Genomic DNA, 21,532 nt, shown 5'->3' with positions numbered 1-21,532 from the left:
TGAGGGGCCTCGAGCAAGATCAGTGGACCCAGACACCCCCAACATCCCTCCCCCCTCCCCCCCAACACAGCTCTACCTGGAAGGTGGAGAAGCCAAAGCCCGTGGCCTGGCCTCGGGCACGGAGGTAGAAGGCCCCAGCCACTAGGCCAAGCAGTGCTCCAGCAGCCACTACAGCCCCCACACCTGCCACCACGGGTGGACCCTCAGGCGCCACCACTGCCTGCTGCAAACAAGGAGAGCGTCAAGGCCAGGACCGTCCCCTCACCCCTTGCTGTTCTGCCTGTCGTCCTCCCCACCCCTCACCAACTCACAGGTTGTAGGGGAGCCAGAAGGGGCCTGGCCAGAGCATGGATGATGCCGTTGAATGCCATGATGTCCCACACGACGACGTGGCTAACCACAACCGCCCCTGGGGCCTGTAGGGAGACCAGAGACAGGCCTGGTGAGTGTGAGGGGCCAGAGCCAACAGGGGAAGTACAGTAGCAAAACTCACCACAGGGCCCCAGGAATTGTTGTCAGGGCCCACAGCACTGAAGAAGAGGCTGAGGCCCGAGTGGGCGGGGAGCACAGTATCCTGGCTGGCATTGGTGCTCAGGAAGGTGGTGTTGGAGGCATGCAGCTCCAGGTCTGGGCCACTCAGCGTCTATAGGCAAAGCAAGGCCTGTTGGCCCAGGCCAGCCGGAGGCATCAGCATTGGGCCTGGCTCTGCCCACGACCCCCACTGGTTACCATGTTGTCCACGAAGCCTTCATTAACAGGGACAAAGAGTGTCTTATAGGTGAGCTCATCGTCCAGGAAGTCCAGGAAGTCCAGACCCCGAGGGGTGGCATTGGCATAGCCAAGCAGCATCTGGAAGAGGGAAAATAGGACTGGGCAGGCTCCCTCCCCAGGGACCCCAGCTACCCACACCCTCAGCCCTGAGGCTGGGCCCCTGCACACCCCATAGAAGGTGGAGAAGTTGGCTGTGGCAGCCAGTACGTCGAGCAGCTTCCCATTGCAGACGCTTGTCCCATCACCCACAAAGCCTTGGCGGCACCGGCAGGCCACATCTGCGGGATAAGCAGTTGGGTGGGTCAGTGGGAAGGGGCCAAGCCGGGGCATGTGTTGGGTGGGTAGGGGAGGCTGTACCTTGCTCGCGGTAGCAGTAGGTGTCCCAGCGCTCTGAGTGGTTCTTCCGGAGGCCCAGGCTGATGACACCCACCTGTCCACCACCGCAGTCTGCCGCAGGGAAGACGACTGGGTGGGCAGCCGAGCCGTTGGCCAGCCAGCCCACACGGCACAGGTGGAAGCCGAGCTGTAGGGGCAGAAGGGGATGCTGAGACCAAAGGCCCAGTTCCAGGGGGCCCCCACGGGCTTGGCTCCAGATTCCTAAGCCCCACACACCTTCTGGGCAGCAGAGAGCTGAGGGAGAGAAGCAAGAACAGCTCCCTGGGCCCCACACGCTGCCTCGGCCTCTGAGAAGTTCAGGCCGTAAGGGCCGCTGGGGGCCTGGAGGTGGAAGACACCAGCCTGTTTCTCTGCAGAGGGAGGGAGGCGTGATCAGCCCAGCAGCACCGAGGTAAAGCAGGGGCACCGGGAGCGGGCAGGGAAGCACACCCTGGAAGTGGAGGTCAGTGCACACAGCATCCACGTGACAGGGTGGTGGCTGGCCCAGGCAGCGGTCCACGGGCGGCTCAGGCTCCTCCAGACACTGCAGTCCATCACCCACGTAGCCAGCATGGCACACACAGCGCCTCGTGTTCTGGGGCGGGAGAGCGGGCAGGTGCTCTTCAGGGGCCGGGGGGGGGGGGGGGGGCGAGGTGGAGGGGCTGCTCTGTGGAGCCTCCCCACCCTGCCGCTCAACTCCCCGGCTGCTCACCGGGCCTGTGTTCAAGCAGTCGGCGTGCTCGCTGCAGCCCCCACGGTGGCCGTCCGCACAGGGGTCGCGGGTCCGGCAGCTCCAGCCGTCGCCCTCGTAGGCGGGCAGGCAGGTGCAGGTGACCACTGTGCCTGCTTGGCTGCAGGTGGCGTGCTCGCTGCAGCCGCCACGCCCATCCCCGCACAGGTCCGCCACTGCGGGCAGGGAGAGAGTGGCAGGCCCCGGTGGCAGGCGGGGAGGGGGCCTCCCACCTCACACCTGCCCACCACTCACCTGTGCACGAGCGGCCATCCCCTTCATAGCCCAGGCCGCACTCACAGCTGTTGCCCGCACGGCACGCGGCCTCGGGCGCACAGGGCGGGGCACACACGGGCTGCAGCTCTGTCCCCCAGGCATCCCCCGCATATCCAGGTTAGGAGCTGCCCTCCTGGGTACCCCTGGACCCCCTCCCACCCACCCTCAGTGGCTCCACCTGAGTGTGTGGTCGGGGCACATGCCACTACACGCGAGCATATAAAAGCACTCAGGTGGACACAAACACAGACAGCACTCACTCAGCTGCACCTCACAGCTTGGCCCGGTCCAGCCCTCATCACAGAAGCAGGAGCCAGAGCCCCCAAGGCCCTCGTCACAGCGGCCATGGGAGGTGCAGCGGCAGGCTGGGGAGAGAGATCAGCAGGCTGATGGGGTTGGCATGTGGGCCGTGGGGCTCAGAGGGCAGGGTCGGACAGGGTGGGGCAGGGAGCCCACCTTGGCACTGGGGCCCAAAGGCACCCGAGGCACAGAGTTCACACGCTGTCCCTGTAAACCTCGAATGGCACTGGCACTGCCCGCTGCCACTCATGCCGTCCATGCACACGCCGTGACCACCACAGGGGCTGCTGGCGCCACCAGGGCAAGCTAGTGGAGAGGTGAGAGAAGTGAGGTGGGGCCAGGGCTCTCACTGGGACCCCCGCCACAGGCAGCCCCAGCCCAGCCACACCGTCCGTCCCGTACCCGGGGCGGTCGAGCCTCCTCCGGAAGCCACAATCCACCCAAGTCCCCTCACAGGTGAGAATCCCACAGATGCCCACCCAGCCTCTCAGAGCACTCTCTCCTGGCCAAATCCATTCACCACCCAGACCTGCCCTGGCCCCACTACCCCAACATGTTTTATCTGGAGCAGTGGCTGGAGCTGTGCCAGAAGAGCCAGCCAGTGACACTCACGACCTTGGGACACTCACCTCGGCACTCGCTGCCATAGTGACCAGGGCAGCAGCTGGGCTTCCAGGTGGTGGTGACACAGTTGCGGTGGCAGCCCCTGCCCAGGCCTTGGGGCTGACCCCAGAGGCTAGACCGGGCCCAAATGCTGCGCAGTGCCAAGGAGTGCAGTGGAGGGGACGTCCAGAACTTTGAGTAGTACCGCCAGCAGGTCTCAGGACTGCCCTGGGCCAAGAGGAGTCAAACAGCCCTGGAGTCCCTGGGCCCTGCCTGAACCCCCACCCAGCTTCCAGGCCCTTACCTGCTCCCGTGAGCCCTCAGGACAAGGCGGTTCTAGCCCGCAAATGCTACAGATCTTCTGTAAAGAACAGAGGCCAACAGGGCAAGGTCAGATGGATGGACGAGACGGGTCCCTTGGCTAGGATCCCTTGCCCCTCCACCTCTGACCTATGGCCTCCCTCACCAGCCGCAGAGGTCGAGTCTCAAAGCGGTCACAGCGGGCACCAAGGCCAGGTGGCTCCAGCAGCTGGTCGATGCCATAGGCCAGGCCACCCTCAAAGGGAAGGTGCCGCTGCATGATGCGGGCATCCTCCTCACCCACGGTGAGCTCACCCTGCAGGCGGAGGAGGGAGAGTACACGGGGTCACAGGTGCACTGTGGCCCCCCAATGCCAGAGCCCCTGCCTCCTGCTTCCCTCATCTGAGTCCTCTCCTCACACTCACCGGCCGGACACGGCTGCAGGAGAAGGAGATGGGGGTCCCATGCATGGTGCGGAGTGGGCCCAGGTTGGGCAAGTCAGATGCCAAGGCCTGAGCAGAAGGGGCTACGGTTGGAGCCAGGCAGGTAGGCTGGGTGGCAGGCAGTGGGGACCAAGGACTGGGGGTATACCCACCTCAATGTTGCGAATCACATGGCCCCGCAGAATGGCTGCCAGCTTGTCACGGTGGTCTTCATGGTACAGCCAGGCCTGGCGATCAGGTGGCAGGGCTTGCAGGGCAGAGTCTGTGGGCCACAGCATTGTGAGGGGCCTGTGGGCCGCATCCTGAAGCAGGGGCAGGAGGCCAGCCACCTGGCAAGGAGAAGCAGAGGTGTGACAGTCAGAGACTCGTGGGTGGAAGTAGGGGGCTGGACCACAGAGGCCAGGAAGGGGCTCCAGGGCCCAGGGGGCCTTCCCGCCAGCCACGTTCTTGGCTGTAGCCAGATACACATGGACATATGTGCAGGGATAAGCTTGCACACACCTGGACTACTTTCGGGTACGTGGACACAAATAAGCATACCCTTGTGCTCATACTGGGAGGCTCACATACACAGACGGCCTGTACGCACACAAGGGACAGGCTTACACATGTAAGGGTGCAGACAGGTAAATATACACTCACACATTTGTCACACACACACACACACACACACACACACGGGCACAAATGCACACACTGACAGGCCTACCCACGGGAGCAGTACCTTCACGAGGCCGCTGAAGATCTTGTAACCAAAGCTCTCAGCAGCAGCGGTGACGTTTCTCTGTGGAAAGGCACCTGTGAGGCTTGAGGTCAGGCAGGGAGGGAGCATCTGAGGCCCCCAGCAACCTGCTCGGTAAGCCCCCAGGCCTGTGCCCAGGTCATACCCGCAGGACAGGGGCAACATCAGGCTTCCAGTATAACACGTCCGGCGGCAGCAGGACTTGGTCGATGAAGTGCAGCACGCCATTCACAGCCTCGTGGTCACTGCTCACCACACGGGCGAAGTCATTGAGATAGATGCTGCCCTGGGGGTGGGGCCCAGGATTGAATGAAGCCGATTGGTGGGGTACTCATGCTGTGGGTGGGGCCTGAGGTGGGGCGGAACCTGCGTTGGGTGGGTCTTGGGGCAGAAGGTGGGCACGGTCAAGGCAGCAGGCAGCCAGGTGTGGCCGGTGGGAGTGAGGGTGGAGCCAGGCTCCGAAGGCCCGGGCCTGGGGGACAGGCCTTTGGTAGTGGGCAGGGTCTGGAGCTGGTCTCCCCGTCACTAAGACCCGCCCAGGCCCAGGGAGGGTGAGGTCTTAACTGCGTGGGGTCAGAGCACAGGGGTCAGGGGCAGGGTCTCTGGGTCATTTAGGGTGGGGGCGGGGACCGGACCCACCTCCCTCTCGTGGATGCGCAGCGTGTGCCCTGAGAGCGTGGTGACGTAGCCCTCGTCCAGCAGCTCCTGGCTCCTCAGCTGCCGGCAGCCGACCACGTGGTAGCGGAACACAAGCTGGCGGTGGGCGCGAATCGGGGCCAGCTCATCCTGGAGTGGGGGTCCGGGAGGGTAGAGGGAGGCCCCTGATTGCTGCCTCTGCCCACACCCCAGAATGCCCACCCCTTCCTTCCCAGCCTCTCTGCGGGTTGGGGAGGGCTGCATTACGGGCTGCATTACCTGCGACAGGTTGCTCATTAGATCTGCGCGAGGCACAAAGACTGTGAAAGGCCCATCGCCCTTGAGCTCCTTGTATTCCTGCAGGAGGGGGAAACAGCTTGAGTGCAGGAGGGGTAACTTTCGACCAACTCAGGGCTTCCATGGATCCTCCTGGAAAGACCTGGACTCTGAGAGACCAGAACAGCCAACCCCCTGGCCAAATGAGAACCTGAAGGCCCAGAGCCGGTGGGACTGGCAGATCAGAGAGACCCAGGCCAGACTGAGGAATTGGAAGCCAGTTGGTCACTCACCAGGAGGTGGAGGCTGAAGAATGAGGCATGCCTGTCCCGAAGGAGCTCCTGGGGGGGGCGAGGATCAGCTCAGATTTTGGGTGGCCCCCATTCAGGGCCTGGTGCCTGTCCCAGCACCTGCAGCCCAAGGTCTGGCCAAGGCAGAGATGAGGAAAGGAAAGCCGGGGGTCTGAGCTAGGGTTAGGATTAGTTTCATGGATCATAGCTGGGTCAGGCCCAGGTAGAGTCAGGGGTCAGGGTCACGGTTAAGGCCAGGATCAGGATCAAACCTGGGGTCTTAATATCATGGGTGAGGCCCATGGGGAGGCATAGCCAAGGTTGGGTCAGGGGTCTAACTTGGGCATCATTACCAGGCCAACTCGGGCACGGCAGGTGAAGCCATCACCCACGGTGTGGGCTGCGTCACAGGTACACGTCCTCTGGCCATCCCCTGTGCTTTTACACACAGCATAGGGGCTGCAGCCTCCGTTACTCTGAGGCAGGGATAGGAGAGGGAGAGGCATCAGTGGCTCTCAGACTCCTCTGCCCCGTCCCTGGGTAAGGGGCCATGAAGACCCCCGTCCAGCCCCCAAAGCTCGGTTTGCTACTGATCAGTCAGACTGGAGCTTGTGGGAGGGCGGCTTACCCTTCGGAGGCCCTTGGGACCCTGATGGGGGCAAGGAGGGCTGGTTCCTGCCTCAGTCCCCTTCCCCTATGAAATGAGGTGGGGCTGGGCCCTGACCTGGGAGCAAGGGTCCAGGAGTTCACAGGTCCGGATGCCATCCCCACTGTAACCCTCACGGCAGCTGCAGGAGACCTGTCCCAAACCCTAATCAGTGCGGCTGCTGGGCCCCAAGAGCAGGCCAGCACCCTTGACAGAAGGAGCACCCCGCCTGGTCTTAGGGGGGCCCCACCCTATGAGGGAATGGCACAGTCCCAGTGTCCACCTCTGTTGTGCTGACCTGCTGGGGGCCTGTAGGGATACATTCAGCATGCATGTGGCAGCCCCCGTGGTGGATGAGACAGCTGTTAACTTCTGGGGGAAGAGACGCGGGGATGAGAGGAGGCCCTAGGCGGCCCTTCATCTATGCGATCAGGTACTCACCCCCATGCTCTCAGGGCCCCCCGTGGGCCCCTCAGCCTCTCCTAGTGTGACTCACGACACTGAGGCCAGACCCCTGGCCCCACGTACGCCCAGGGTAGGGACCCCAGCCTCACCCTGGCACAGCTCCCCATCTCCTGTGTAGCCATCCTGGCAGGTGCACGTCCGCTGCCCAGGCGCCACCTTGGTACAGTTGGCGTGAGGGGAACAGCCCCCGTGGTCACGGGCACAAGGGTCCACCTCTAGGGGCAGATGATCCCAGAGAGTTGTGAGGAGCTGGCACAGGGACAGAGTGGGGACAAGGGAAGAGGACGTGGGAGGAAGGAAGAGGTCAGAGGGAAGGGCAGGCCCCGAGATGGGACCGGGATCGAAACTAGATTCAGAGGGACTGGAGAGGGCTCTGCAGGGAAAGCCACTGCAAATTTCAGGGTGGGGGCCCGGAGCATCCGTGTGTGACTGGACCTGAACAGTGGACGCCGTCGCCTGAGTAGCCCGCAGCACAGACACAGGCCGGGGCTGTAGCCGAGTCCTGTACGCAGCTGGGAGGGGTGGCAAGAGCTCAGCCTATGCCTGCCTGGCCCTTCCCTGCCCCCAGCACCCCTACACACTTGCCCACCTGCCCCAGGCTGAGCTCACTCACTTGGCATTGGGATCGCACTTCTTTGGGCATTGAGGGCCGCTGATCTCTGGAGGGGTGAGAAGATGGTTCTGGTCATTTGGACCCAGGAACCACCTCCCCAGGAGTCACCCACCTCTCCCCCTTGAGGCCACTCACTCTGGTCACAGCGGGGGCCCTGCCAGCCCGCATGACAGACACAGCTTCCATCCCCTTGGAGCCCCTCCTGGCACAGCCCATGGGCACAGTCACAGACTGGGAGCAGAACAAGGGGGGACAGGAGTTACCCAGTGCTCCCGTCCTGACCCTGCTGGTCCATCCCCGTGCCTACCGTCCTCCACCCTCTCCAGTGCTCACCTCCGGCACAGGTGGGCCCATAGCGGCCCAGCTCACACATCTCACAGGCTGTTCCATGGAAGCCCTCGTGGCAGTGGCACTCTCCACTGCCCAGGAGCCGGTCCTGGCACTGCCCGTGGCCCGAGCACACACCACCCAGTCCCCCGGGGCACGGCTCACACAGCGTGCCGAAGAAGCCAGGGCAGCAGTCAGGCACCTGCATGGAGGGGGCAGGGAGAGGCCCGGCACAGGCCAGATGTAGGGGGAGGGAAGTGGGGGGCGGGGGAATGTTGGAGGGGTGGGGCGGGGACAGGCCACAAAGCCATAAAATGAAGCAAGCTGGAACCAGGGAGATGGCAGCTGCCTTCTACCACCCTCCCCGTGGCAGGGGCGAGGGAACGGAGCCTCAGGCAGGCGACAGCTGTGCCGGGTCTCACAGTGAGAGACAGAGCTGGGCCCAGCAGCTGCCCCTGGGGCCTGGTTGACAGTGTCCGGGCTGAGCCTCTTTCCCCTCTCCCCGTCCCTACTTCCTGGGGTGTGGCCATGGGGACCAACACTGGCCCCACTGACCTCAGACCTCTCCTCCTTACCCTCCCTCTGGGCCCTTGCCCCTCTGGCCTCAACCCTAGTCCAAGCCCAGCCTCTGCCTTTGAAATCTAGGCCAGGTTTCTCCCCTGGGCCTGCACTCCCACTTCCCCCTTTCTGGTTAGACTTGGGGGTGGGGGTGCCGCAAGGCAAACCTGGATCTTCTTGGCACAAGTGTAAGAACAGCCCCGGGAGAATGAGTAGCCAGATCGGTAGACACAGCTCTTCCTGGGAGTGTTCTGGAAACAGGGGCAGGCAAGGAGGGCTCAGCCCTTCGCTTGAGTAGGGGCAGACAGTGAATGGGGAGACAGACAATCAGGACAGATATCAGTGGGTAAGACAGATGAGCAGAACAGCAGAAAATTAGGGAGGGATCAAGACAGGTAGACCTGATGAGGAGATGGCAGGCGGGACCCAGGCCTCGGGCTGCAAGTGAGTGAGGCCTCCTCCTGGCAGACCTGGGCCTGGGCCTCCTGGCCTCTACCAGGGAGGTCAAGCAGCCCTTGCTGTTCCATTCCCCAGGCTTGGGTGAGCCGACTGGGCCCTGCGGGCTCAGACACCTTGGGAGCAGAGAGCAGGCGAAGCTCAGAGCTGTGCTGGGCCCATCCTCACCTCCAGCTGGAAGCCCTGAGTGCAGCGGAATTTCCGGGTGCAGTTTATGCATTTCTCCTATGGGGAGGGAGGGCAGAGCTTTCAGGTGGTCCTGGGACGGGGGGCCCCCCCAACTCACCTTCCTTCCTGTCCCACCCCTGACCAACTGCCCTGCCCTGCCAGCCAGGCCAGCCAGCACCTCCCAGCTCTGAACCCCCAGCTATCCTCCCCACCGGCCTCGGCCTCTCACCCGCAGGGACTCGGCGTGGCTATGCAGGCAGCGGCTTGAGCCCACAGTCAGGACCCCCGACAGGCCAAACAATGAGCGGCCAGGGGCCTCCAGCACAGGGCCTTCCAGCGGCATGTGGTTCACCTCAGGCTGAGGAGGACAGTAGGAGGCTGAGTCCACCCCCCACACTTACCACCCTCACCTTGGGGCTACAGGCGTGGGGGGGGGGGCGGTCTCCAGGACGGGTGGTCTCTGGAGCAGAGCTTGCAGGCTCCCAGCCCCCGACCCCCGCAGACCTGGCCGCTATGATTGTAGAAGACGAGCCAGTGGGCAGGGCCCAGGAGAGAGTTGCGGTGTCCCCCTTTCTGTAGGGATTCTGTGGAGAGGGCTTCCCCCAGGATCACATGATGTCGCACCGTGTCTGCATCCTGGCAGAGAAGAAGCTCAGGGACTCCGGGGACCACCAAGTGCCCAGGACAGTACGTTCCACCTGCCTTGTCCCTTTGTCATAGGATGGGAAGCTCCCCCAGGTTTTCACCCTCCCCTTCATTGGACCTATCCCAGTGACCTCACCAGGATGCTGCTGTTTCCCTGGGCCTCCAGAGAACGGTTTGTGGGCACGAAGATGGTGTAGGCCGTGGCCGCCTCAATCTGGGGCACCAGCCTGTGGTGCTGGGGGCAGGAGGCCAGGGTCACCAATGGGCATAATCCCCCTCAGTCCCAACCCCGCGGCCAACCACCTCCCTCCAGGCCCAGGGGAGGGCGCCCCGACCAGGCACTCCCCCTCTCTCCTCTGTTCCTTACCTGCAGCAGCTCCCGGAAGAGGTGGAAGGCAGGCACCGAGTCTAGCTGCTGCAGCAACCCCTGCCCGTGCAGTGCGTCCCCTCTCGGAGGCAGTAAGACCTGACGTGGAGCATAGGGGCTGGTCAGTATGTCAGTGCCCCTCAGCTTAGGATGTTCCCTGCGCACACCCCTCTGGCCATACCTGGCTGAGGACATGTAGGACACCGTTGGTGGCAAGGAGGTCAGCCACATCCATGCTGGCATTCTGCACCCAGACCCTCTAGAAAACAGCAAGCAGGGCTCAGCCACAGGGAGTCACAGGTAGACACTTAAGAGCGGGTACAGCACCAACAGAGACTCTGCTGGGCACACAGGCAGCTACCGGTGGCCCCCAGCCTGGCCCAGACACCCAGAGAACCTACCAGATGGGTACACAGACCCACACCAGGACCCATGCACAAAAGGGACAGGTATGCACATGCAGAGAAAGACAAACAGACAGCCCCTGGCAGGGAAGTCACTGCTGGTCCCAAGACACTGTCCTGAGTATGCCCTCTGCTGGCCCTGTGGAGGTCGAGGGGACCTCAATCTCATCACCGGGGACCCCCTTCTGGGAAGTCCCCCACCATGTTCTGCACGACCCCCTCTCCTGCCCAGAGTTCACCACGTACCCCACTGATGTTGTGAATCTCCCAGCGTGTGGTGGGGCTCAGGGTGGCCACATCCTGCCCAGCCAGCCGGGCCAGCTCCTCCTCAGAGAGGGCACCCTGGAGAAAATGGGCCCTGTAGGGCACGGAACCAGGTTAGTGTAACCTACCCTGGGACTAGGCTCCACCCCAACAGGTGGATATAGGTCCTCAGAAAGAGAACCTCTGGGGAGGGGCAGGGTCCCACACAGAAGTCCCTTTCCCAACCCAGCTCCCTGCCCTGGCTGCCCACCTGACCAGGTGCGGCAGCATCCTCGGCTGCAGCCAGAAGGCCTGGTCCTCGGGGCTCAGCCTACGGATGGCAGACTCAGAGGGCACCAGGGCTGTGACTCGGCTGTCGGTAGGAAGAGTGATGCCAGCACTCTGTGCGCGTGGTGACAGGGGGGTAGGGGGAGTAATGAAGGCAGCCACCTGAGATTGCTTGCTCCCAGCCTGCAGGCCTGCCCCCACCTCCAGCTCTTGGAGATATTATGTGGCACCTCTGCATCCAGGGAGGCCTCCTGGATTTGAGCCCCAACCCCAGTATTCTGCCCTGTCCTACCTTGATCCACTGGTAGAAGACAGAGAAGTGGGCATTTGCCTCCAGCTCCTAAGGGAAGGGAAAAAGCTGAAGTCATCAGTCTAGGGACAAACCCAAGCCCCCTCCTCACCAGGACCCTGAGCACTGCCTCTTCCCACCTGAGGTGTGTGAAAGGACCCCCCACACACACCGCCGCCCTGCCAAACACAGGGACCCACTCACCCGGAAGATGTCTCCGTAGCAGTTGAAGCCATCACCCCCATAGCCAGAGGGGCATGTGCAGACCCGCTGGCCTCCCCCCACTGCTTGGCAGGTGGCCTGAATTGCAGGTGGGGCAAAGAGACAGGGCCCTCCGTTCAGTACCCAGATGGCAAGCTGGACAGCACCCCATCTCTCTATTCACCCTTATCATCTATCTTCCTGCTGCCTGCCTGTCTTGCTACCCAGCCCCACCATCTGTTTGTCCATCCAGCCAATCTGCATTCATGTTCTCCTTTGGTATGCCTGGCCCTAGGTCTCCAAGGTCACTGAGCACTTGACATGAGTTACCCTACTTCATCATGACAGATGAGTTGGGAAAGCCCAGGGTTGAGGGAGCACCCAGGAGGAGAGGCCTGAACTGAGAGCAGGAGGAGCTAGCTGGGAGGCCTTCCAGAATACGTGGGCAGAGGTGCAGTGGTATTAGAGCAGAATGAAGTCGGGACAGACAGCAATGGGCTCAAAAAGGCCACAAGAGCATAGAAGAGGGTAGGGGGCAAGGGAGGAGACGGGAGGCAGGGCAGGGGTTGGGGCCTTAAGAACCAGTGAAAGCTCTATACTGTGGACAAAGGGGTGACATGGTTTGGATTTGTGGCTTGGATTCCAATCCTGGCCATAGACAGGGACAACCAGAGAGCCTCCCCCAGGCTCCGAGCCCTCTTGCCCCCTCACCAGGTCATGGCAGCCACCGTTGCCTGCCCGGCAGGGGTCAATAGGACTGCACACATAGCCATCCCCTGCGAATCCCAGCTTGCAGGTGCACCGGCTCTGGAGAGGTTAGAAGCAGAGGGCCTTATCTCACCAGGGGCACGCCCCTCTCCTCCTCCACTCCCCAGCTGTCCATGGGCCTTATGTCCTGGGGAGCCTTGTTCAGACACATGGAGCTTCTCCCAGCTCCATCCACATTCCAGATCAGGATTCTGAGGCCCTGAGGGGAGGCTGGCTCTCCAGATGAGCCAACAGAAGTGATGGCATCGTCAGGGAAGCATCCATGGGGACTTGGTACCCCTCTGCCCTCAGGCCTGGGAGAGGTCAGCAACGTGTGGTGAGCAGGCAGGTGTTGGCAAGGCTGGCCCCAGGGCTGGTGGCACAGACCCACCTCTGACCCTGCCACCCTGCTCTGATCCTTCCCACCGAATGCCTGTGTCTTGGGCTTGTCCCCACTGCAGCTGAGTGGTGACACTCCCCAGATCTCAGTTGCCCTCCTCTGCAAGTTGGGGGAATCTCAACCTGCTTATTCTGGTCCTCGGTTCAGGACTTTAACATTGTGTAGCTTCTTGTGGAGTGGAGAGTGCCAGCCCTCATAGCCAGCTGGGTGCTCGCCATGGACACCCCACAGGCAGGTGGCCCCAACCATCATGAGCAAGGTCCCTGCACACACTGATCCAGAGCCAGCCAGGCCTGGTCTCCCGATCAGCATACTAGACACTTGAGTGCCACCTAGTCCTCAGGTTCACGGGTCTGATGTGCCTCACAAGGAAATCTCCAGATGCTCAGACCCTGTGGCTGGGGTCTGAGGCTGCAAAGCTCCACAGCTGGATTTCCAGGAGTCTAAACATTTGGGGATGCCACTTTCCTTGGGCAGGAGTCTCCCCCTCCTTTGCTCAGCTTTGAATTCCTAAGTCTAGAATAGGGACTAGCATGTAACACACTCCTGGTGCCATGTGGGAAACCAGTGAGTGAATGAGTGAACTCATGGTCAGAAGACAGTGGCCCTGAGGCCAGAAAGAGCAGAGGACTCGTGGACTCAGTTACGAGAGTCCTCATCCCCAAGGGACGGGAGCCGCGGCCTTCTGATTTGGGGAATAGGCAGCCTTGGACTGGTGCTAGAATGCGCCTTCCTTTAAAACTGTCATGGCCTTCATGTTGTCTCCAGGACGCGTCTGCTGCTTCTAGACTACACGACTCAACATTCCAGACCTGCATTCTCACTTGTGTCTGAGATTTGAGACCCTCAGCTGGAGTTCTTGGGAGTGGATGCCCATGGAGCCAGATGGGGTGGGGTGAGAGACCCCCAGAATGAAGACCCCTCGCCCCACTCTGCTGCCTCTAGGCTTGCTGTGCCTCACCTGCCCAGGTCCCACGTAGCTGCAGAGGGCGTCGGCGTGACAACCACCTCTCACATCCAGCTCACACTCGTCGATGGCCACACAGACACGGCCGTCCCCGCTCCAGCCTTTGTGGCATGTGCAGTGGTGGTTGCCCAGGGCCCCAGGGACACACTCAGCCTGTGAGAGCCACAATGAAATGACTCAGCTCTGCAGGATGGTGCGCTGACCCTCCCACCCCTGGGTCAGGGCTTCAGGAGAGAGACAGTGAGACTGACATTTTCTGAGCAGCCACCACGGTCTGGGTGGGAGCAGGGGTTGCTGGGTGTACAGGAGAAGCCATCACCCTCGAAGCCATCGAGACAGACGCACCTGCGGCCGGTGAACGAGAGGCCTCCAGTGAGCCTCTGGAAGAGCTCAGAGGCCAAATGAACTGACATGCGTGGTCATGGACAAGGCAGAGGGGAAACGTGAGTCCTCACCTGGTAACGCCTCCCTGGCTAACACAGCGGGCGTGCAGGTGGCAGCTCTGGGCCCGTTCCGTGGGCCCACAGTTCACAGAGGACTCATTGCAGAAGTGGCCGCTGAAGCCTGGGGCACACGTGCCACGCTGGCACACACCCCCACTGCCTGGACGGTTGTCACAGAGACCGTGGACGCAGCCACAGTCTGCAGGGAGGAGATGGGATCAGGAAAGCTAAGACAGGGGCAGAGCTGGCTGGGAGCCAGGATGAAGCCACGGGAGCACGGGGGACGGGGAATGGGGCAGCCGGCATAGATTTGACTTCAGGGTCACAAAATCAGAGGCCATCCCAGACTCAGTGGACAGGCAGAAGAAATGCAAGCAGGGCCATTCATTGCTTTCAGTCACCCCATTCTAGCTTCCCTGCCCCCAACAGCACCATCAGAAAGTTCTTTTGTGTGTCTGACTTAAATCTCACATGCTTTAGATTGAACCACAGCTGTCATCCTGGCGTGGGTGAAGGAGACATCTATTTTTGTCCCCAAATCCTCCCCTCCTCCCTCTGGCCTTTACTCTTCCTCCTGGGGCTCTATTCCCCTTCTTGAGAGCCCCCAACCCTCTTTCCAAGCAGAGCCTTTTTTCCCTGGCAGGCAGCCTGGGCCAGGACCACCCACCTTCCTGGCACCGGTCTCCATGCTTGTTTGGGTTAGAGCAGATGTGGCAGGCGATGCCTTTGTAGTCTGGGAAGCAGAGGCAGGCCCCGTTGCCCCGGACCCCGTCGCTGCACTGGGGGTGGACAGGAAGAGGGACCAGTCATGGGGTGGGGGCTGTCCTTGCCCTCCCCCACACCCTCTTCCTCCATGGGGTGGCTCTGAGCTTCTGCTCCCCGCGGAAGACCTCACCCTGGAAGAGACCAAGCCACCGATGCTGCCAAAGAACTGGGGCCCTAAAAGACACCCGGCCCTGGAGGCTTCAGGGGGGATCTGTGCACAACCTAGAAATGCACAACCCCTAGGGTGTCTTCCCTGCCCTCGATGCTACCAAGTGGCAAAACAGAACACACAAGAAAAGCACCGACAAATAGGTTTCATGAAAACAGGTGCCCAAGTCCATCTACTTAATTATTTCTAATTAAAATACTAAAAACAATATGGTCCACCTCCCTCTGCCTAAATGTTGGAAGCCTGAGACCACAGAGCGGCAGGCTTGACTCAGACACACAGGGTGTCGCTGGCCAACTCCCACCCCTCACCCCAGGGCAGTGGGGGGACTCACGGTGCCTTTGCCATAGCAGGGGTTGGAGAAGCCCCCAGGACACTGTATACAGTCAGGCCCAAAAAACCCTTTGCAGCAGCCAGGTTTCTGTAAGAGACAAAAGTGTGTCTGAGGGTCCATCTGGGGCCACTGCTGCTCTCTGGTCCCATCTCTAGAACAAGGGGGTGCATGAAGCCCCTCTGGGATGCAACACAGCTCTCTGAGGAAGGCAGCCTGCTCTGCCCCGGAGGGGAGGCTCCAGCTCACTGGCAGTGAGCACCCCACACCCAGGCTTACCAGGATAGTCTGGTTGCAGTAGTGAGCGCAGCCTTTCTTCAGGACGTTGAGCCCAGTAGGGTCATGGGTGTAGACACACTCCTTGGGGAAGATGTCCTGGGGTGGGCCGTGCAAAGCTGATCAGCAGGCATGGGGCCTGAGCCGGCCCCTTTCGCCAGGCAGCTCTGATCCAGGGACCACTCAGCACTCTGGGTCCAGCATTCCCACCCTCAGTGGGGCCGAGAGGGACTGAGGCTCCAGGTCCAGCCTCATAGGGCCTTCTCCCCACCCTGACCCATGACGGAAGTCTCACTGGGCAGCCCTAAGGGCCCAGCCAAGGGACACTCACCAGCTTCATGCTGTTGGGGGGGCACATGCTGGTGTTCAGGGCTTGGCAGTCCACACAGGAGCCCTGTGCAGGGAAGGGCCGACAGGAGGAGGGGGGTGGCGGGGAGAGTGGTTAGTCATGGTTTATACAGAAGACCCGAAGAAAGTGTCACGGAGCCAAGCCCCGAGGTATGAGAGAGTCAACTGTCGGAGGGCCAGGGCAGAAGGAAGAGCTTAGCGTGGGAGTGTGAGAACTGTGCCAGAGGGCTGGGACAGAGGGCCAGAAGATGCAGGAGTGATCTTGAAGGAAACATCAACAGCACTGCTGAGACCTGGCGGTGGGGGAGGCAGGCACCTCTGTGGGGTGTGTGCCCAGGCCCCAGCCTTAAAGCCACTGGAGGAGAACAGGGACCCCAGGAAGGCTGGGACCGTGTGGCACGTGCTCACCGCCACGATCTTGTACTGCTCCTCGTTGCAGTGCTTAGGCAGGATGGGCAGGATGGTCGGGGGCAGCAGGACACCCTCCAGCATGTGGATCACGCCATTGGCAGCCAGCACGTCCACTCTCCGTAGTGGCACCCCCTCGGGTCCCAGCAGGATGCGCCCCTGTGGTGGAGCCCAGTGTGCGGCCTGTCTGGCCTGGCAGACCCCTGAGCCCGTGCCTCCTTCATCCCCATAGCCCAGCCTGCCGGCCCTCTCCTCTCCCCTCTCCCTGGCTCTCCAGAGCCTCCTGCTCTGGCAAAACTGCTCCAGCCTCTGTGTCCTGAGCCCTGTAGTGTCTGCTCATGTGGTTTCCAGCCTCTGCGCCCCAAGTCACACAGAATACCACCACCCCCCCCACCCTTGTGCCCACCCTCCATGTCTTTGGAGCCCCCCCCGGTCTGTTGGGCCCCAGGAGAGGGATTTGATCTGTGCCTGCCTCCCACATAGTCCCACCAGGGCCTGCACTCCATGGGGCTCAGAGCATAAAGGCAGGTCCAAAAGAGACCACGTAACCAGCCAGTCATCACCAGCTCCTCCATCAGTCCATTTGTTCCAGATTTTGTTTGTGGAGCTCACCTCCTCAGAGATATTCACAGCCAGGACCTGGTTTGCCATGGTGAGGACCCGACCCTTGGAGATGAGCTTCTCAATGGTCAGCTGAGGCGGAGGAGAGTGTGGCCTTAGGCTGGGCATTAGCCACACTGTAAAGCCCCAAACAGTCCTGCCCAGGTGACTCACAGCCACCACCTTGGTCCCCAGACTCTCTTCTGTGCTTATAGAGTCCAAACGGATGGGGAGAGGAAAAGGGGCTCCCAGGGAGGCCAAGACCTACAGACAAGCATCCAAAAGCCCAGCAGCAGGTACAAGCTGGTCACCCTTCCAGAGAAGAGCCTCTCACCTGCCCATGGCTGTAGATGTGGTACTTTACCAGCTCCTGTAGTTTCGACAGACCCTGGCAAGGGAGAGAGGGCTTGGTAGGGGAGGGTAGAGGCCCAGGTACCCTGTCTCCCCAGCCCCTTCTCCCCACCAAGCTTACTGCTGTGAAGAGGTAGATCAGACGGCCATCACGCAACATATCCACAGCCTCGTTGCTTGGGACAAACACTGTGAATGGCCCAGGCCCATCCAGGATGGAGGGTAGCCCACAGTTCTGTGACAGCGAGAAGGAGGCTCAGCGAGGCTCGGCCTCTACCTCTGAGGCCTGCCTGGGCCCCACCACCCTCAGCCTGCAGGGAACGCCCACGAGGAGTAAGTGGGAGACAATGGCATTGGGTCCATGCTAACACAGGACCTCAGGATGGTGATGGGCAGGTTACAGGGTGGGGGCATGGGCAAAGACCCATACTATTCCAGATCCCCAGATCCCTCTGGGATAATGAGGGGTCCCGAGCCAAAAGATCAGATGGGCTAGGACCATTCCCCCAAACTCACCTCCAGGATGGTTTCAAACCGGCTGAAGGCCTCAGTAGAGGCAAGGATCTGGCCGATGGTTCTCTGTAGCAAGGGACAAGCATGAGAGCCCCAGAGAAAAGGGTGAGGCTGCGTCAGCCTCAGAGGGGAAGGAGTTCTGTTCCACTCCTGCCCAGAACTGCCCCTGCCCACTCTCTGAACTCTGTGAGAGTCAGAGGTCACCCAGTGGCACGAGATGGAGAAAGGGGAGGGCACTGGCTTACCTTGGGGTCCTCAGGGAGCTCTGGTGGGGGCTGCCACTGCAGAGCAGTGACCAAGTGGAAGACACCGTTGGCTGCCGGGTAGTTGGCCTTTTGGATGGTGAATGTTTGCTGGGGGTGCTCTTTGTACTTGTATGTGTACTTCTGCTGAGATGTGAGACCTCTGGCTCATACGGCACAGGCCAGCCTCCTGTGCCGAGGCTCCGTTCCACCTCCACACCATTGCTCAGGCAGCGTCCCCCAACTGTGACACCTCTGGTCCCCAGGCTGGGGTTGTCCTCCTTACCATGAAGTGATTGAAAGTGACGGTGAGCTCCTGCCCATCCAGTGTCCACCACCTGCGTGTCTGCTGGGTCCCCAATTCCTCCAGGATGTGCTGTCCTGCTACGATGTGCTGTTTGCAGAGCTGCCGGGCAACGGACGCCTGTGGGCACAGGGGGACGAGGGTGCCGAATGGGCCCGTGGCGGTCGTCATGCCACGCTGCCCAAGCAATGGAGAGGACAGGGGGCGTCCCAGGCCTCAGATCCCCAGAGTGTGGCCTCTCTTGGGGCCCTCAAGCCTGGGGCAGGTCCAGGGAGGAGGCAAGGGCTGGCAGCCAGCTCCTCAAGGGGAAGGGCTCACGTTCATGGTCCTGGAGAAGACAGACGAGAGGGACGGTACCAGCACGGTAAATGGGCCCGATGTGGTGAGGATCTCGCGGCAGCCCTGGTCTGGGAGCCGGGAGAGGATGTATTAGAATAGATCTGGGAAAACCTCAGGCATCAGTCCTATGTTTTGGAGAGTTGGGTGGGGGGGCACTGGGCCTAGGTCTAGGGTAGATGAGAGGCATCAGGATTTGGGGGACTAGCTCCCACCTCCAATCACACACCCCACCCCGGCCCACTCTACTTCCATAGCTCTTGGGCAGAGAGACAGGGCATCCTTGCAGAGTCCGCCCCTCCCTCCCTCCTAAGAATGTGAGTATGAGGGACAAGGTCACAGGCAGGTGGTAGGGGTCACACACCCAACATGGCCAGGGTGACTCTCAGCCGCAGGAACACCACACCCAGCTGGCTGGCCTTCTGTATCTCATGGAGCAGGTGTCCATAGCAGGCACGCCCATCCCCTACCTCACCCTCCTTGCACACACAGCTAGGGACATGGGTAGAATGGGTCAGGCCAGGGGTATGGCCCGTCCCCACCTCCTGGCCCTCACGCATCTGTCCCCTCAGGGCCTTTGAACTGAGGGTACACATGTGTGCACACTTGCCCCTGCCCAGCCCACCCTCTCTGCTCTGCCCCCGGTGCCCACCCCGAAGCCCTCGTGCCTACCTGGTCTTCCCATCGGAGGTCACCTGACAGGTGGCTGACCGGTCGCAGGAATGAGGGAAACAGTAGGCAAAGCAGCCCGCAGAGGCATTGTGATTGATGCTGACCAAGCCTGGCTTACACTGGCAGGAGGCCTGGGCCACCAGGCAGGGGGAGGAGGGTGACATCACATCTGTGAGAACCACTGGCATCTGCTGCACCCACAAAACTATGCTCGGCCCGTGCACCCACCAGATGAGAAGAGGGCTGTCATCTTCTTCCCATTACAAAGGGGGAAACTGAGGCTCCCAAGAGGCCCGTGAGGGCCAAGAGGCCTAGGGTCCAGTAGCCAATGGGGGTGGGTGGACCACGGGACAGGCCCGAGCCAGGGCCCGGCTCACCTTGCCTGATCTCAGGTATAGACACACGGTGGAGTTGATGGGGCAGCCACCATGGTTGATGGTGCACGGGTCATGGGGCAGACACACCGTCCCGTCACCGTGGTAGTCCTTGGGGCAGCGACACTGTGCCTGCCCCGTGGGGCTCACCGAGCACTGGGCCAGTGGGGAACAGGGCGATGGCTGGCAGGGATTAGGGGCTGCCAGGGCAGAGAAAGAGAGAGCCCAAGTGAGCTGAGCACCCAGGAGCCTCATCACGTCTGCAGGAATGGCCCAAAGATGAGGTGAGCAAGTTGATCTAGAACTTGGAGACAGGGCCTCTCTCGGTGGCAGGCTGTACTTGCTGTAAATGGCCAGATTGTACTTGCTGGTTTAAAAGGGGGCGCCTGGGTGGCTCAGTCGGTTAAGTGTCCGACTCTTGATTTTGGCTCAGGTCATGATCTCACAGCTGTGAGATTGAGCCCTCAGTCTAGCTCTGTGCTGCCTGTACAGAACCTGCTTGGGATTCTCTCTCTCCCCCTCTCTCTCTGCCCCTCCCCGGCTTGCGTGCACTCGCTTTCTCTCTCTCTCTTTCTTTCCAAATAAATAAATAAATAAGCTTAAAAAAATTTTTTTTTTTAAAGGATGTCTTCCCAGCCCCTGGTCATTCTGAACTTGGGCCTCCGGCATCTAGGTCGCTGACTTACCTCTACATTCTCTGCCCTGCTGGGTGTGGCCCGGGAGGCAGCTGCAGGCAGGGGCCTCTGCAGAGCACTGGGAGTTCTGGGGACAATTCAGGGCCTGGCAGACTGGCAGCTCTGAGTGGAGAGGGGGGAGTATTGTGGTGACGCAGAGCTCCAGGTTGGGGAGGAAGGAAGATAGGAACGAAGATGTTCTGCCCAGTTTGCTGTGTAACTCTGGCCAGGGCCTTACCCTCTCTGGGCCTCTGGGCAGTATAGGTCTCAGATGGTGTTCCCTCCCCCAGACCACTGTGTCTCTTTCCTACTTTGAAAGAAATTAGGCTTTGGGCAGAAGTCCTGCTGAGGCTGAGGCCCCATCCCTCACCTACTAGCCTCTCTTGCTCTGGTCACTGAGCAAGGGCTCAGCACTTGCTCAGTGAGCAAGAGGCTGCCATTCCATCCTATCCCAGCATCCCTGCCCACCTTGGTCACAGCGGGGTCCGGTGTATCCAGCAAAACACAGGCAGCTTCCATCTCCAAGTGGCCCATGGTTGCACACGCCATGAACACAGCTGCACACTGGGAGGGACACACAGGGACACACGGGGACATTGAGTCCCTACCCTCTGCATTTCTAGAACTCAGTTTCAGCTGGCACCAGCCCAAGAATACAGGGCTGTAATGTAGGACCACAGGGGAGATGGGAGCCCAAGGGAGGCTCCTGGCCTAGCCTAGGGGCCCAGGGGGTGGCTTCCTGGTGAAGGCCTCTGGGAACAGTACGGGACTGGAGGTATGAGCCGGCAAAGCTCATGTCCTTGGAGGTGAAGTGTCAGGCTGAGGGACTGGGAGGGAGCCTGCTGGGGGGCGGGTACATGGACTAGGTCTCCACAGTTCCCCAGGTGGGCAGTGGCCCTGCCCCCTGCCCCGCCAGCACTCACCTGACTGGCAGTTGGGCCCAAATCGGCTGGGGTCTTGGCACTCCTGGCAGGAGGAGCCACTGAAGTTTTCCTGGCAGAGATTTGCAGCAAGTCAGTGCAGCCCTCCACTGCCCCCACCCCAGCCCTACCAGGCCCTTACCTGGCACACACAGGTCCCGTTCCCGTCTATGCCATCCAGGCAGGTCCCACGGCCATTACACGGAGTCTCAGCACCCCCAGGACCCTCTGTGACCCCCCCCCCCCCCCCCGGAACTCAGCTGTGCCCCTAGGAACTCAC

The 21,532-nt window shown here is 61.3% G+C and overlaps 1 protein-coding gene across 3 annotated transcripts in view; it reads right to left on the bottom strand.

Moving 5' to 3' along the window:
- Window positions 1–21,532, bottom strand: part of STAB1 (stabilin 1) — a 27,395-nt gene that overhangs the window by 428 nt on the left and 5,435 nt on the right. The window contains exons 4-67 of one of the 3 annotated variants that reach the window (XM_049640627.1): window positions 21,395–21,480; window positions 21,256–21,325; window positions 20,801–20,896; window positions 20,345–20,455; window positions 19,662–19,858; window positions 19,285–19,415; window positions 18,977–19,104; window positions 18,595–18,683; window positions 18,259–18,396; window positions 17,976–18,119; window positions 17,734–17,796; window positions 17,339–17,452; window positions 17,201–17,254; window positions 16,879–16,959; window positions 16,267–16,425; window positions 15,842–15,904; window positions 15,514–15,609; window positions 15,238–15,324; window positions 14,637–14,748; window positions 13,982–14,168; window positions 13,778–13,871; window positions 13,521–13,679; window positions 12,124–12,219; window positions 11,416–11,511; window positions 11,215–11,262; window positions 10,906–11,036; window positions 10,638–10,749; window positions 10,169–10,246; window positions 9,988–10,086; window positions 9,757–9,855; window positions 9,480–9,611; window positions 9,205–9,333; window positions 8,976–9,032; window positions 8,519–8,602; window positions 7,800–7,995; window positions 7,602–7,697; window positions 7,467–7,512; window positions 7,289–7,365; window positions 6,943–7,068; window positions 6,687–6,760; window positions 6,467–6,541; window positions 6,096–6,218; window positions 5,746–5,793; window positions 5,456–5,533; window positions 5,180–5,326; window positions 4,686–4,826; window positions 4,523–4,582; window positions 3,951–4,127; window positions 3,781–3,867; window positions 3,522–3,671; window positions 3,360–3,416; window positions 3,082–3,283; window positions 2,609–2,758; window positions 2,413–2,517; window positions 2,132–2,239; window positions 1,859–2,052; window positions 1,597–1,741; window positions 1,384–1,517; window positions 1,129–1,294; window positions 940–1,049; window positions 730–849; window positions 494–643; window positions 312–416; window positions 77–223 (exon numbers count right to left, since the gene is read on the bottom strand). In XM_049640627.1, coding sequence (XP_049496584.1) covers window positions 77–223; window positions 312–416; window positions 494–643; window positions 730–849; window positions 940–1,049; window positions 1,129–1,294; window positions 1,384–1,517; window positions 1,597–1,741; window positions 1,859–2,052; window positions 2,132–2,239; window positions 2,413–2,517; window positions 2,609–2,758; window positions 3,082–3,283; window positions 3,360–3,416; window positions 3,522–3,671; window positions 3,781–3,867; window positions 3,951–4,127; window positions 4,523–4,582; window positions 4,686–4,826; window positions 5,180–5,326; window positions 5,456–5,533; window positions 5,746–5,793; window positions 6,096–6,218; window positions 6,467–6,541; window positions 6,687–6,760; window positions 6,943–7,068; window positions 7,289–7,365; window positions 7,467–7,512; window positions 7,602–7,697; window positions 7,800–7,995; window positions 8,519–8,602; window positions 8,976–9,032; window positions 9,205–9,333; window positions 9,480–9,611; window positions 9,757–9,855; window positions 9,988–10,086; window positions 10,169–10,246; window positions 10,638–10,749; window positions 10,906–11,036; window positions 11,215–11,262; window positions 11,416–11,511; window positions 12,124–12,219; window positions 13,521–13,679; window positions 13,778–13,871; window positions 13,982–14,168; window positions 14,637–14,748; window positions 15,238–15,324; window positions 15,514–15,609; window positions 15,842–15,904; window positions 16,267–16,425; window positions 16,879–16,959; window positions 17,201–17,254; window positions 17,339–17,452; window positions 17,734–17,796; window positions 17,976–18,119; window positions 18,259–18,396; window positions 18,595–18,683; window positions 18,977–19,104; window positions 19,285–19,415; window positions 19,662–19,858; window positions 20,345–20,455; window positions 20,801–20,896; window positions 21,256–21,325; window positions 21,395–21,480 — 7,214 coding nt within the window. Of the gene's footprint in view, window positions 1–76; window positions 224–311; window positions 417–493; window positions 644–729; window positions 850–939; window positions 1,050–1,128; window positions 1,295–1,383; window positions 1,518–1,596; window positions 1,742–1,858; window positions 2,053–2,131; window positions 2,240–2,412; window positions 2,518–2,608; window positions 2,759–3,081; window positions 3,284–3,359; window positions 3,417–3,521; window positions 3,672–3,780; window positions 3,868–3,950; window positions 4,128–4,522; window positions 4,583–4,685; window positions 4,827–5,179; window positions 5,327–5,455; window positions 5,534–5,745; window positions 5,794–6,095; window positions 6,219–6,466; window positions 6,542–6,686; window positions 6,761–6,942; window positions 7,069–7,288; window positions 7,366–7,466; window positions 7,513–7,601; window positions 7,698–7,799; window positions 7,996–8,518; window positions 8,603–8,975; window positions 9,033–9,204; window positions 9,334–9,479; window positions 9,612–9,756; window positions 9,856–9,987; window positions 10,087–10,168; window positions 10,247–10,637; window positions 10,750–10,905; window positions 11,037–11,214; window positions 11,263–11,415; window positions 11,512–12,123; window positions 12,220–13,520; window positions 13,680–13,777; window positions 13,872–13,981; window positions 14,169–14,636; window positions 14,749–15,237; window positions 15,325–15,513; window positions 15,610–15,841; window positions 15,905–16,266; window positions 16,426–16,878; window positions 16,960–17,200; window positions 17,255–17,338; window positions 17,453–17,733; window positions 17,797–17,975; window positions 18,120–18,258; window positions 18,397–18,594; window positions 18,684–18,976; window positions 19,105–19,284; window positions 19,416–19,661; window positions 19,859–20,344; window positions 20,456–20,800; window positions 20,897–21,255; window positions 21,326–21,394; window positions 21,481–21,532 lie in introns of those variants that run through there. The other 2 variants (XM_049640628.1, XR_007459868.1) reach the window with 2 other exon arrangements.

This window comes from Panthera uncia, chromosome A2 (genome assembly GCF_023721935.1).
Source record: "Panthera uncia isolate 11264 chromosome A2, Puncia_PCG_1.0, whole genome shotgun sequence".
Taxonomy (NCBI): domain Eukaryota; kingdom Metazoa; phylum Chordata; class Mammalia; order Carnivora; family Felidae; genus Panthera; species Panthera uncia.
The sequence above is the reverse complement of the archived record's forward strand: the minus strand, read 5'-3'. Positions and strand labels throughout refer to the sequence as shown.